The sequence below is a fragment of the Cherax quadricarinatus genome, chromosome 94 (genome assembly GCF_038502225.1).
Source record: "Cherax quadricarinatus isolate ZL_2023a chromosome 94, ASM3850222v1, whole genome shotgun sequence".
In the NCBI taxonomy this organism is placed as follows: domain Eukaryota; kingdom Metazoa; phylum Arthropoda; class Malacostraca; order Decapoda; family Parastacidae; genus Cherax; species Cherax quadricarinatus.
Window position 1 is genome coordinate 2,869,204 of NC_091385.1, and position 15,264 is coordinate 2,884,467.

At 40.4% G+C, this 15,264-nt stretch overlaps 2 protein-coding genes across 3 annotated transcripts in view; one reads left to right on the plus strand and one right to left on the minus strand.

The window, feature by feature from the left end:
- LOC128700873 (probable basic-leucine zipper transcription factor N) overlaps window positions 1-8,939 on the plus strand; it is a 96,009-nt gene extending 87,070 nt beyond the window's left edge. For both annotated transcript variants that reach the window (XM_070104722.1, XM_070104723.1), the window contains exon 6: window positions 6,611-8,939. In XM_070104722.1, coding sequence (XP_069960823.1) covers window positions 6,611-8,287 — 1,677 coding nt within the window. In that variant the 3' untranslated portion in view covers window positions 8,288-8,939. The remainder of the gene's footprint in view (window positions 1-6,610) is intronic.
- Window positions 1-15,264, minus strand: part of LOC128700866 (protein embryonic gonad-like) — a 508,931-nt gene that overhangs the window by 490,113 nt on the left and 3,554 nt on the right. Inside the window, exon 2 of the mRNA XM_053794324.2 lies at window positions 11,125-11,264. The gene's annotated coding sequence lies outside the window, so the exon portion shown is untranslated. The remainder of the gene's footprint in view (window positions 1-11,124; window positions 11,265-15,264) is intronic.

A 15,264-nucleotide genomic window follows, 5' to 3' on the forward strand; every position in this document is an offset into this window, starting at 1 on the left:
GTAAGTGAAAGTGAGTTTTATCAGTTACAAAAGTGATAATACACACATACATACACACTGAGAAACAGCCAAGTATGGTGTTAATTAGATAGAGGCACAAGAATATGTGGTTTTGAGGTGTTTCTAGAAATGATACATTACCTACCAGGGCACCAATTCTTTCTCTGAAATGTCAAAAAGGCCACAGCATCTTGTAAACCACACTGGTACTAGGGTAGTTCACTTGACTTTGGCTATGGTTAGGCAATGCTTCTGGCTAGCCAAGATGACAAAGGTTTTGTGTGGCATGCACTGAATACAGGATAAGTAGCCCAGCCAAGGCCAAACTGAGACATGGGTTTTAGGCCCAGAAACCTTTGCCAGCTGGAGGGCTTCCAGAGATGGTCTCAACTTACAATTTACTGATATTTTGGAGAAATTTGTTTCCAAGAAATTACAGAAAACCAAATGTTTAAATTTTAATTGTGGTTAGCCTTGTAAAAATAAATTTAAGATTTCTTTATCTTTTTTCTTTTTGAAAATATCACTGGAGGCCTCTCAGTACCTGTAGCCCAGGGACCCACAAAAACTTAATCCCACTCTGAACCTATCAGAACTGAATGAACAAACAAGAACACCAACTTCATGCAGTGGCATATGCCATTCTGTGAGTTCTGATATAGGAGGTCCCCGCTTTACTGTGTTTCACTAATGCAATGGTTTTCAGTTATGATTATTCTTCATTTATTTAGGAGCACATCGTACAACCATGCAGTTCAACAGCAAACAATAACAAATATGGCAGGGTGCACTCTCACATACACCACACTCACTCATACTGGGACAATTTAGACATGCCACAGCTTTGGGATGTGGGAGGAAACTGGAGTACCTGGAGAAAGCCCATGCAGACATGGGAGAATGTGCAAACTCCACACACAGTGGCCCCAGCTGAGTCAAATTTTTTTTTCTCACTGTTATAACAAAATGACATTAAGTGATGACTTACTGTACATGCATTTTTTAGGCTTAGCTCTATTCCTCAGGCTTTTACATTTGAAAGTGAAAAAGGCTGTACACGTATAAGCAGGGCCCTTCTGTACATCTAGGCTTGCTCAATCACCTGACATAATAAAATAACAGCTAATGGGACTGCTTCTATACCATCCCAGACCAATTGGAAGCTCTGAAGAGAATATTATTATATAGTAAGACAGGCACTTTTTTTTTCGAACAAGCACTACAACAAGCCAAGACAGTCACATGGCTAATGTAAGTTCAGGACACTAGCAAGGGACGCAATGCTACTGCCAGTAAATTCATTCTATAATAATAATAATAATAATAATAATAATAAAATTTTATTTCAGCATGATAAAATGCAGAAAGCTCATAGTTACGTAGAGTGTTTCAGGCATGCAATGGCAATAACTAATTAATTGCTTATATATAAGGACATTAAGGGTATATATTCCAGTGAGAAACAACAGTCTTAGGCTACTCATCTTCCCTAATGAGTAATAAATAAAATATTAGCTAATAAGCAGGGTCTGTGTCCTCATCCCTCACCTGAAATACATCGCATATTGCTTTTCCCTGCAATATCTGAAACAAATGTCTTAAGACCTGGATCTGAAAAGTCGATATTTACATACAAAAATTCTAATTTTGCATACTGCCAGAGAGAATCGGTGGAATATGGTCACTGAAGACCTGGATAACATGCGGAGATGAGTACCAACAGACGTGAAAACATTCCAGCACCATCACTAGAGCTAAATCTTTTTCCACTGGTGTAGTTGCATTGATGTTTCTTAAATTTTGCAAAGAATACAACATGATAAGAGAGACTGAGAAACTTGCATTGATGCTGTACCCTTTCCCAAGTCACTCACATCCACATAATCTGGTGATATTAAAACAAGCAGCCTCCTGACTTTGGCTGATAAGAGAGGTTAAGGGACTATTTTCAGAAATTTCTACAGAATCTTTTATGAAACTCAACCATTTCTAAGAGTAATTAAAATCACTTTTTATCATCGAGTGGCTTGAAGTTTTGGACTACCTCAATTTTGTTTTCTGGGTGCAAATTTTCCTCATCCCATTATATGATGCAAAAAAAGTGACTGATGATCTACTAAATTTTGACTTAATAATTGGTTATGTTCGACAGTCTGAGTCTGCTGAAAATGATTTCTGAATCCCTTGATGAGTGTGTTAAACACATACCAACGGGAGTAGAGTAGCTATATTGGTAATGGCCTGGAGTTACATATACTGTAATCTCTTGCTCCGTGAACATAGCAAACATTGAAAAGATGAGAGAAAGCAAAAATCTAGGTAACCAGAGATTGGATATCAGATGGGAGGGAGTATAGAGGAAGAAAACAAATATCTAAATATTGTAGACATGACTGCAGATGGATCTATGAAACAAGAGGTGATAGGAAGATTTGTGGTGTGTTATGGCAAGTGATGAAAGAAAAGTTTATTTATGGAGGTACAAAGAAAAATCTATAGTACAGGTCTGCCATCACAAATCCGGCAATCAGTTATTCAATTCCTTCAGTTATTCGGCACTAATTTTGGCTAGCATAATTTCAAATTTCCAGGGTCACCACACCAACCTACTGGTACTGTTTGGTGGCACTACTTGCTGCATAAGTCATTCCAATTTCTTTTTCTCCATTTATTGTTTTAACCTGCTTACTTTTAGCCCTAGCCATGGTTCCAATGAATAAAAGAAATGCTTCTCATTATGTAAAGCACCTACACAGTACATTATCCATTAAAGATAAGGTGGCTTTGAAGCCACTGTCGGTTGCCATGAGCTCAGTCTCATGAAGCAGGAGAATATGCTTTATTATTATGCTAATATCAACACTACAGCTTATTTGCCTATCACAATTGATCTAATATGACATAAGAAACAATATAAATAACATAAAACATGTTAAATACTCCAGAATGAATAATATTTGTCATAACACCGAGCAGTTCGACAGAGTTATGAAGAGGATATGGTAAACAAATACCATTCTCCTATCCTTGTCTTGGGGCTTATATTAAAGAAAACAGAGTACAGTGGACCCCCGGTATTCGATGGCATCAGTATTCGATAAATCCAGTATTCGATGCATTTTAAAGCAAAATTTTCACCTCGGTATCCGATTGAAAACCCGGTATTCGATACAATTCGTACAAGACGTGTCCACGTGTGGCCTGAACTGCCCGTGTGTGCCAGTGTTTACAAGCCAGCCAGTGTGCGCGCATCTAAGGATACATTCGGTACATTCCATATTATCATTGTTTTTGGTGCTTGTTTCTGCAAAATAAGTCACCATGGGCCCCAAGAAAGCTTCTAGTGCCAACCCTGTGGTAAAAAGGGTGAGAATTAGTATTGAAATTAAGAAAGATTTTGAAGGGTTTGGGGCTAACCTTGAGAAGCCTATGCCAGTTGTGGAATCCACTGTGCCTACTTCAAAAATTAAGGAAATGTGTGCACAGTGGGTTGAACTGCAAACCTTGATGGATGAAAATCACCCTAACACAGCTATTGCAAGCCGTGCTGGTGACTATTACAATGACAATGTTGTAGCCCATTTTAGACAAATCGTAAAGGAACGGGAGGTACAGAGCTCTATGGACAGATTTGTTGTGCGACAGAGGTCCAGTGACTCTCAAGCTGGTCCTAGTGGCATTAAAAGAAGAAGGGAAGTAACCCCAGAAAAGGACTTGCTACCTCAAGTCCTAATGGAAGGGGATTCCCCTTCTAAACACTAACACCATCCACACTCTCCCCTCCTCCCATCCCATCAATCATCACCAGATCTTCATTAAAGGTAAGTGTCAATTATTCTATTGTTATTGTTGTTATTGTAATTATTTTATTGCATTAAACTTAATATTTCATGTGGTAAAAATTTTTTTTCATACTTTTGGGTGTCTTGCACGGATTAATTTGATTTCCATTATTTCTTATGGGGAAAATTGATTCGCTTTTCGATATTTTTGGTATTCGATGAGCTCTCAGGAACGGATTAATATCGAATACCGGGGGTCCACTGTATAGCACAGGGCTAACTGTGATATACACTCCTACTCCACCATAAACATGAAACAAAAGAGTTATTTTCTCTCTACAGATTATCACACATAGCAGCAAAACTGTTGTCCAGAGGGCTGAGGAAGGGTTGTTGAGATGGTTCGGACATGTAGAGAGAATGGAGCGAAACAGAATGACTTCAAGAGTGTATCAGTCTGTAGTGGAAGGAAGGCGGGGTAGGGGTCGGCCTAGGAAGGGTTGGAGGGAGGGGGTAAAGGAGGTTTTGTGTGCAAGGGGCTTGGACTTCCAGCAGGCATGCGTGAGCGTGTTTGATAGGAGTGAATGGAGACAAATGGTTTTTAATACTTGACGTGCTGTTGGAGTGTGAGCAAAGTAACATTTATGAAGGGATTCAGGGAAACCGGCAGGCCGGACTTGAGTTCTGGAGATGGGAAGTACAGTGCCTGCACTCTGAAGGAGGGGTGTTAATGTTGCAGTTTTAAAAACTGTAGTGTAAAGCACCCTTCTGGCAAGACAGTGATGGAGTGAATGATGGTGAAAGTTTTTCTTTTTCGGGCCACCCTGCCTTGGTGGGAATCGGCCAGTGTGTTAATAAAAAAAAAAAAGCAGCATGTGTGTAGAGAACCTAGATTAACCCCAAAAAACTCAATGTGGCTTATTTTTAGTACCTGGCTTGGGTTAGCCATATATGATTTTTGGTAAATATTTGATTCCCAGCCAGGGTAGAAACATTAGGCGTGTTTCTTTACACCTGTTGTCTATGTTTACCCATCAGTAAATGGGTACCTGGGTGTTAGTCGACTAGTGTGGGTGTTATCCTGGGACACTGACCTAATTTTCTTGTAATACTCAGCATAACAAGTGCCTTTCTATACAGTAGTATGTCACTGATGTCAGCTAGGCCTGTATACCTTGTACATGTATGTGTAGTAAATAAAGATTATTATTATTATTATTATATTATTATTATTTTCTCAGTTGTTTGTTGGGTTATCTTATTCAAACTTGGGCAATGTATGATGGAAAGATACTTCTTCACATACACCAAAAACGAAAGAAATCAGACCATAAATAGCGGAGTTCACTTCTCAGCCATTAGCGGCCACTTAGCGGTATATTTTTGTATGGTTGTTATGGTTATATTCTCATTTTTTCGGTCTCATTTGATGAATGAAAGATATATTACAGAAATAGATATTATTTTGATTGCTTTCATGACGAAAAGTACCTTGAAACTGCGCTCACAGTAGCAAAAATGCTCTATTCTTTAGCGAAGCTCGAGAGTAAACAAATGACGTCACTGTCCAATACCTGTCCGCCTGCCAGTCTAAATTCCAGTACGGAGTCAAGAATGGATTGACATTATTTATACAATTATTACAATAATGCAGTAGTCTGCATAACAGTAAATCTTCAATTTTTTTTTTTTTTTTGTGAATAAAAATTCCAAATGGTAAGCAAGAGTAATATAAGAGGGGCCAGGAGCCATGACTAATGAACAGAGAAAATGTTATTTTAGTGCCAGGAATGTCTGCATTGTTTATTCTAGACCCTATTTTGAAATTGGCATCTGTTGAAATTTGTGTGAAATCGGTCAAATTGCCAATTTCTGACCACTTTATTGGGTAGTTGAAATAAGTGAATGACAGACTAGAAGCAAATAAGTTTATTCAGGTATACACAAATACAGTTACATAGATTATCATACATAGCAGTGTATGTATAGAGAACCTAGGATAACCCAGAAAAGTCAGACAAAGTGACTTATTTCCAGTACCTGGCTTGGGCTTGCCAAGTATGATTTTTGGTAAATATTTTTTTTTTCTCGGTTGTTTGTTGGGCTATCTCATTGAAACTTGGGCAATGTATGATGGAATGATGCTTCTTAACGTACAACAAAAATAAAAAAGATGGACGATAAATAAGGGAGTTCACTTCTCAGCCATTAGCCGCCTCTTTGTGATTTTTATGGTTGTATTCTCATTTTTTGGACTCATTTGATAGAATGGAAGATATATTACAGAAATAGACATGATTTTGATTGCTTTCATGACGAAAAGTACCTTGAAATTGAGCTCAAAGTAGCGGAAATGTTCGATTTTTGCTGATGTTCAATGAACTGTGTAAGTCAAGTTGGTTAATTTTACTAAGTGTATTCTAACCTAACCACTCTAATTCGGCAAACAGTAATCTGGCACACTGCAAGTCCCAATGATGCAGGATTTGTGATGGAGGACCTGTATTAGTGCTGATTTCCTCTATTCTGTTTATTACAATATACAGTACGCTGCTGAATAAACATTCAAAAATATACCAGAAATGTTATAAATGGTACAAGGGTGACATTAAAACAATATCAGAGATAGTTGACAAAAACCCACTACCATTATAGTATGCTCCTCACTTAGCGACAAATTCGTTTACTGACTTGGTGTTAGGAAGAGAGCTCTGTTCTTAAGTGAGGAGAGGCTGTATATATTATTCTTCTAAATACATTTTACAGCATAATCAGCTATTCTTTGTGAGTTTTTATTTACTTATATCTGCTTCTAAATACACCAACAGGAGGGTGCCCCAGTGAGTGAGGTCCCCAAGATAAGTAGCAGCAGCACCTCATCCTCCAGTGTCCAGAAGTCATCCTTCAGTGATGGAGGGTCCACCTCGTCCTTCAAAAGCTCCTCCTCAAAGACTGTTATTCAGTCCTCATCCAGTTTTGAGAGTTCCTCTAATGATGGCCTTGAAGGCTTGCCAAAGGAGATGAGGGAGAAGTTGATGTTCAGTGACTCGGGATTTGGTTCGCTGAAGACCAGCACGTGCTCCTCACCGGCACCCAGTGAAGCTGGATCGGAATCATCTCGAGTTTCATCTACCATGGAGTTTGATTTGGGGAAAAGAGCTCCCATGCGCACAGAAGTGGCTTTTAATGTTACAAGTCCTAGCCAGCCCACACCCCAGCCTGTATTTCAACAGACATCTCAGCCAATGCATCAACAAGGTCCTTATCCTCAACCACAGTCACCACTCCAATCCCAGTTCCAGTCACCCCAACCCCAGTTCCAGTCTCCACAGCCCCAGTTCCAGTCTCCACAGCCCCAGTTCCAGTCTCCACAGCCCCAGTTCCAGTCTCCACAGCCCCAGTTCCGGTCTCCACAGCACCAGTTCCAATCACCCCAGCCTCCGTTCCAGTCACCACAAGCCCAGTTCCAACCCTCACCACAAGCCCAGTTCCAACCCTCACAGCCCCAGTTCCAGCCTTCACCACAACCCCAGTTCACACCACCATCCAAACCAAAATTCCAACCCCCACAACCCCAGTTCCAACCCACACCACAATCCCAGTTCACACCACCCCAACCTCAATTTCAGCCTCTGTTCCAGCAGTCACCACTCTTCATGCCCCAAGAACCTCTTAAGCAAGTGTTTGAGCAGTTCCCTCAGGCTGGTGCTCCAGGTCTCCAACAAATGGCCAAGGCTCCGCAGGTTCCACCTCCTGCTGCACAGGTTGTAGGATCGGGAAATCAATCTAACATAAGTGTTACAGAGGAGAACGGCCGACGTATTCTCACCTCCCAGACCTCCAATGTTGTGAAAGAGAAGGATGGCTTTATGGAGCACAAAGAAACTGCAGCTGAGATTACTGATAAAGAAAGTCAGGCTGCCAGGAGAGAAGCAACTACCAAGATATTGCACGAGGAAGAGGACCCAGAAGGAAAATTCAAGCGTTCAGAGGCAGCTGATGCGGCCGAAGTGAGTGAATCTTGTATACAACATATGCCTGATGGCTCTGTGATGTCTGTCAAGAAAAGCTCATCTAGCACATCTTCCCTCAAGAAGTCTTTTTCCTCTACAACTGGGGATGCAGGTCCATTTTTCCAAAGTCCAGAGTTTCCTCCTGGATTTGGTGACCTGAAAAACCTTATGAATCGTGGGCAATCCCTAATGTCTCAGATGTCTACAGACTCCATGGCTTCTACTTTATCTGGAAGGTCTGGATTCACAGATATGTCTAATTTCTCTCATTTCAGTGATCCTTCTTCACAATATTCTGGTATGTCAAACTTTAGCAATATGTCCAATTTTTCTGATATGTCTCGGATGTCCTCAAGGCTGCCAAACCAGAATGTCCCAAACACTGGCAATATGGCTCAAGACTTCAACTCGAGAATTAACAAGTCTTTCTCCTCATCTTCCAGTTCTTTTAATAAATCTTCATTCTCATCTAACTTCGGTGATAATTTTTAAATTGCTTGTTTAGTATTTATTGATTAAAGCTCACTGACAGTGGCAGCCATTCATCTTTGTTCATTTAATGCTCTGATGTTTTTGCTTATCCTTCATAAATCCCCCAGACACTGCTTTTGTTTCAGACTTGATATTATTAGAATACTATTGTTATCCAACTCAGGAAAGGGGTAGGGATTAGGACAGGTCCTAAAGCAAGCATTCTGGTACTCTTACCACTGGTCAGATCCTAAGATTGACTGTCCTGCCAAGGGTTCGAAACCTACCCTCTCTCCTGAGTTATTTATAACTGTGTTATGATTTTTGCGAGTCACTCTTGCTATCACTGTACATTTGTTTATAATTCAAAATTGGAACCAAGCTTATGGAAATTTAGACAGCTTGGCCCTATATTGGCACTGCAAAATAAATGATCAGAAATAGTTTTAAATTACTATTGCTCAAAATTTTAGCTATACTGCATGAATTATTGCGAGACAGGAATCCAGTATTATTGCTAGCTTATACTCGTTATTTAATAAACGTAATGTGTGTCTATCATGACAGCTGCTGTGAAAGACATATGTTTACTGTCATTAATGTTAAGAGTCATTAAATTAAGTAACATGTTTTATACGCTGCGTGTATTTTGAATAAAATGTTCCATTATTTACTCAGTCATTTTCTTGATTTGTTTCATGTTAAATAATCTCAACATTCCTGCAATGCCACCTCTTCAAAACTTCCTTAGTTTTTAATATGGTATTGAGCAGCATATGCAAATTAGCGCAATGGAACACGACTGTTTATAAATTTAAAAAGTACTACTCAGCAAAATCATGAAAAAAAAAAAAAGTGCAGTACAATGCGATCCTTCATTGACAACATTTTGTCCACACATGGGCTTTTATAAAGTCAAAAAAAAAAAATCTATCTGGGGAAAGTGTGTGGATATACAGAGCGTGGTGACACGAGTCAGGTGGTGCGTGTTGAAGACTGATGATAAGTCTGAAACGTAAGAATATAAAGGAGAAAAACTGCAGCAGGCCTACTGGCTCATACTAGATAGGTCCATCTCAAGCACAGACCCACTAACAAAAATTTCTACCCACCCCATTTTTAATGCTACCAAGGATAAAATAATAGTCAACTGAATGACTGAAAATGCTGTTCCATCAAGGCCCCTTGAGGGAGGTGCCTTGATGCAGGGCTCTTGATTAAAGGAATGGGACTTGTGCTTCCTCTTCCTTGAATCAAACATGAGTGCCCATTTCCCCAGATGATATGTGATCCCTGCAGGTTTAATGCATTCTTGTGAATAAAATTAAAAAAAAAATGTCCCTTCAAGGAAGAGGGGCTGAGGGAAAGGCCTGATCTGAGGAATTGGAGTATTTCTCCATTGGACTGGGGCAGTTTTCCTCCCAAAGAGCACCCCCCCCCCCAAAAAAAAAATATAATGCTCCCTCTATCTAACCTGATTTGCTTTAAATGAAGGGCAAGTGTTAAACCTATATGGGTCATATAGCACCTGGGTAATGGGAAGCATTCAGGTTTGATTTAGATCAAGGTCCCTTGACCAGCATCAAGGCACTTTCCTTGAAGCAACACCCATTTTCCTCAGTGGAGGTTGATTGTGCTGAGCAACTGGACATCTTCCCTTCCTTGGATCAAACCTAACTGCCTCCCATTTCCCAGCTGCTGTGTGACTTGTTGCTTCCCCTCGACTAACATAATCTACAGACAAATGTTTTTTTAGTTCTCCAGCTGTAGGTAGTGACCCAACAATGAAGAAAACACTTTCCATCACTCATTCAATCACTGTCTTGCCAGAAAGTCACTACCCATCCTTCCGAGTGAAGGCATTTTACTTCCTACCACCAGAACTTTAACATCCTCACCTGTTCTTCAAAGTGCAGGCACTGTACTTCCCACCTCCAGGACTGTGACATTCCCACTCATCCTTCAGAGTGCAGGAACTACCTCCTACCTCCAGGCCTGGTCACAGACCAGGCTGTGGGGGTAATGACCCCCAAAACTCTCTCCAGGTATACTCCAGGACCAACATCTCAAAAGAAAATGTCAAGGGAGCTGCCAGTTCCATTCAGAATTTATCCACACAGACTCAGCATTATGCTGATCAAGGGAATACACTGGGAAATGGGAAGTACATCATTTTGGGTCAGGATCTTCATCAAAACTCTTGTAGACCTCAGGAAAGATGAATATACAAGAGTTTTCATGGTTTTGGGAAGGAATTAATTAAAAACAGTTACTTCATGCTTGTTTCCCAATTTTAGTGAATATTTTAGGCTTGTTTCCCAATTTTAATGAAAAGTTTCCCCTCAAGGAAGGTTCCTTGATGTTGGTGAGGGGCTCTTGATTTAGGGAATTGGATCTGTGCTCCAGTTCCCCAAATTAAGCCTGAATGCCTTCCACATCCCCCCCCCCCAGGCGCTGTATAATCCTCCGGGTTTAGCGCTTCCCCCTTGATTGTAATAATAATAATAATAATGAAAAGTTTTTGTCCCTATAAACCCAAAATAACCTAAGAGGTTTGGGAAATGTCAGGTTGGCATCCATCCTTTCTCGGAATTCCACAACAGGGACTCAGCATTATCCTGAACAAGAAAATGCACTAAGGAAACCTGGAAACTTATTTCAGGTCAGGGTCCTCAGTCTAAAAAAAAATTAAAACCTTCTCTCTTCCCATTTGGTCTCGGAGAAATATCCTCCAGCACTGTATGACCCTAGTGGGTTTAGCACTTCTTTTTGATTATAATAATAATAATAAATCTCTTGTAAGTACACCATCTAGAGAGAAAATTAAAGGGATCACTATCAGCCATGTTCTAGCTTACCTTATAGGAGTGATGCGGTAGTGGTCTCGTCACTTCAAGTGGAAATCAAATGAGAGACTTGCAGGATAGCAGACAGGACTATCCATTTTGAAAATGTTGCCAGAAACTGCCTTACTACTGAGTCACCCATCACTTATTATCTGAAAGAGAAATACGTATATAGTTAGTGATATCTAATCAGGCAGCTTTGCTAGCATTGGTTAGTCATTTTGAAGGTATCAGAATCCAGAAACTGGTACTGGTGTTATACCTGAGTCATCTGGTACCTCTCACCCCTACAAGACTATCTAAGCACCTCTCACCCCTACAAGATAGACACAACTTCCCTCTAACAAAATTCTTCCAGTCCCACAAGTTTTTGACTTTTTACGATGCAACCCCCAACACATGCAGTGGAACCTTGGTTTTCGTACGCCCCAGTTTTTGTAGGATTCGATTTTCAACTATGTTTTCCATCAAAATTTTGTCCCAGTTTTTGTACATCACCTCGGTTTTCATAGAGTTAATAATGGTTTGTACCAAACGTGTCCGCTTGTCTGCCCGCTTCACTCAGCCACTCAAGCACCGAGTGACTCAGTCTGCCTTTGTGAGTGAGTGAGCATCACCCTGCACGTTCATCTGAAACATTTCCTAAAATGAGTGCGACTGCTAAATAAGCCACCATGGGGCCAAAGAAAGTTCCGAGTGCCAGGCCTTTGATATAGAAGGTGAGAAACACGATAGAATTGCTTCAGAGGAGGAGGAGGAGGAGGAAGAGAGAGGAGAGAATGTGCCTTCTTCAGTGCTTAAGGACATGTGTGCAAAGTGGAGTGGAGAAATATCACCCTAACAAAACTGTTGCAAGTTGTGTCTGCAACATGTTCAATGGCAATGCCTTGTCCCATTTTAGGCAAATCTTAAAGAGCTAGTCCTAATGCCAGTAAAAGACAATGAAGGGAAGTATCCCCAAATAGAGCCTTGATACCTGAAGTCCTTATGGACAGGGATTCTCCTTCCAAACAATAACCTCTCCTCCTCCCTCTCCCCTCCTCGCCGTCTCCCGTACGCCAACAAGGGTCTTCAATAAAGGTAAAAGTGATGTTAAATGTTCATTTATCCATTTCATTAGTCATTTATATTTATTTCTCATTGTTTTTTGTATGTAAAACTACAGTTATTCTCTATAAAATGTATTTTTTTTTAATATTTTTGGGTGTTTGGAATGGATTAATTGGATTTACATTATTTCTTATGAGAAATATTGCTTTAGTTTTTGTACCAGACTTTCTGTAACTAATTAATCACGAAAACCGAGGCTCCACTGTACTTGAATGGCCACATACTATAACATGAACTCTCGACCCTTGTCATCCAACACATCTACTTCTATCCTTTGCAAAGAGGGTCCACATCAATTATATACAATTATTATTAGCATAACTAAGCGCTAAACCACAATAATGATGTGGGTCAAGCTGATAAGCTGTCCCCCACACCATTGACCTAACCTCAGTGAAAGTCTAATATTTTACCACCAATTGCTGTATAGCCCTTGTGGCTTAGCGCTTCTTTTTGATTATAATAATAATTTACCACCAATTCATGCAATGGGTGGGAATGGATGATTTAGAGTTGGACCTGTCTAGTATGGGCCAATAGGCAACCCCCTCCTCAATTCTTAATTTTCCCATCATTGATATATTTTGTGTTGTCCAGCAATGTGATGGTAGAGATATCCTTACATAAGTCTGTTTCAGATGTGTACGGGAGAGGCTGTCCTGATAAATGACACTTCCCAAGCAACTGAAACTTCAGCTTCCCATAGTGTTCCTCAATTCTTGGCCAGTAGGCTTTCTGTAGTGTTCCTCAATTCTTAGCCAGTAGGCTTCCTGTAATGTTTCTAAATTTTTGGCCAGTAAGCTCCCTGTAATCTTCAATTTTTGGCCAGTAGGCCTCCTGTAGTGTTCCTCAAGTCTTGGCCAGTAGGCTTCCTATAATGTTCCTCATTTTTTGGCCAGTAGGCTTCCTATAATGTTCCTCAATTTTTGGCCAGTAGGCTTTCTATGATGTTCTTCAATTCTTGGCCAGTAGCTGTATAGCCCTTGTGGCTTAGCGCTTCTTTTTGATTATAATAATAATCTTGGCCAGTAGGCCTCCTGTAATGCCCCTCAATTTTTGGCCAGTAGGCTTCCTATAATGTTCCTCAATTTTTGGCTAGTAAGCTTCCTATAATGTTCAATTCTTGGCCAGTAGGCTTTCTGTAGTGTTCCTTAATTCTTGGCCAGTAGGCTTCGTGTAATGTTTCTCAGTTCTTGGCCAGAAGGCTTCCTGTGATGTTCCTCAATTTTTGGCCAGTAGACTTCCTGTAGTGTTCCTCAACTCTTATATTCTCATGCTCTACACATTTCTCCAACAACAGTTCGTGGATTACTCTCGGAAAATATAATTTTAATTACAACACTTTCTAGTCATTGTCGACACTTATGGTCATCTTATTCCTGTATGGTGAAAATACAATGGGATCTCGCTGTTCCAACAGTATAATGAAAATAAATATGGTGACACAAACAAAATGTGGAAAAAGACATGTACAGTTCAAGACATTTTTATCACTAACAACGTAAACTGAACAGGCATTCATGCATCGCTGCTTGGTAGTGCCTTTGCAAAAATTATGGTAAATTCTGTCCCAGGATGCGACCCACACCCGTCGACTAACACCCAGGTACCTATTTTACTGCTTGGTGAACATGGACAGCAGGTGTTTTAAGGAAACACGTCTTAATGTTTCCACCCGTACAGGTGATCGAACCATGGACTGTTCGATTCAGTAACTTGTATATCTGATAAATTAGACACATGTGCAACTCTTGGGTATCTTTATTGAGGAAACGTTTCGCCACACAGTGGCTTCATCAGTCCATACAGAGGAGAATCTTGAAGAACAGGAGGAGAATGAGGTAATCAGTCCCTCAACCTTGAGTCGATGTGGTCAGTCCATCAATCTTGAGTAGAATACGTGCGGAGAAGGAGCTTATAAACCGTTGGCAGGAGAGGTGTAGCAGTCATAGGTGGTGTCACATTTGTTCAATGTGGAAGTAGGTCGTGCCCAAGAATTAGGCAAGCGAAGAATTCCTAAATGTGACACCACCTATGACTGCTGCACCTCTCCTGCCAACGGTTTATAAGCTCCTTCTCCGCTCATATGCCGTATTCTACTCAAGATTGATGGACTGACCACATCGACTCAAGGTTGAGGGACTGATTACCTCATTCTCCTCCTGTTCTTCAAGATTCTCCTTTGTATGGACTGATGAAGCCACTGTGTGGCGAAACGTTTCCTCAATAAAGATACCCAAGAGTTGCACATGTGTCTAATTTATCAACATGTCGGTTCTCTGAACCATTCATCTACAAACTTGTATATCTCTTCACTCCACCACTTGCGGATAACGTCTCAGTCCTACACATTTGTATATCGGTAAATATTTGAAGGCAGGTATATATAATACGTTTTCTGGTTATTAATTATGGCGAAAATTGAGTAGTTACCTACTTGGGTAATTTAATTAAGGTTGTTAGTGCTGCCTATTGCCACTACCTGGAAAACTAATGTAGTGGCTTAGTTAATTAACCTGGTGTATATACCACTATATACCACTTCTACTCCTATCTACAATTTGCAAAATGTAAAGCTCTAGGCCTTTCGTGTTGCAATCAACGCATCATCAGGAGCTGCAATGTTACAAAAATGTGCCGATTGCAACTTCCCCCATAGATGAATGGTTCAGAGAACCGACATGTTGATAAATTAGACACATGTGCAACTCTTGGGTACCTTTATTGAGGAAACGTTTCGCCACACAGTGGCTTCATCAGTCCATACGTAGGAGAAACTTGAAGAACAGGAGGAGAATGAGGTAATCAGTCCCTCAACCTTGAGTCGATGTGTTCAGTCCATCAAACTTGAATAGAATACGGCATATCAGATGGACTGAACACATCGACTCAAGGTTGAGGGACTGATTACCTCATTCTCCTCCTGTTCTTCAAGTTTCTCCTACGTATGGACTGATGAAGCCACTGTGTGGCGAAACGTTTCCTCAATAAAGATACCCAAGAGTTGCACATGTGTCTAATTTATCAACTTCCCCCATAATT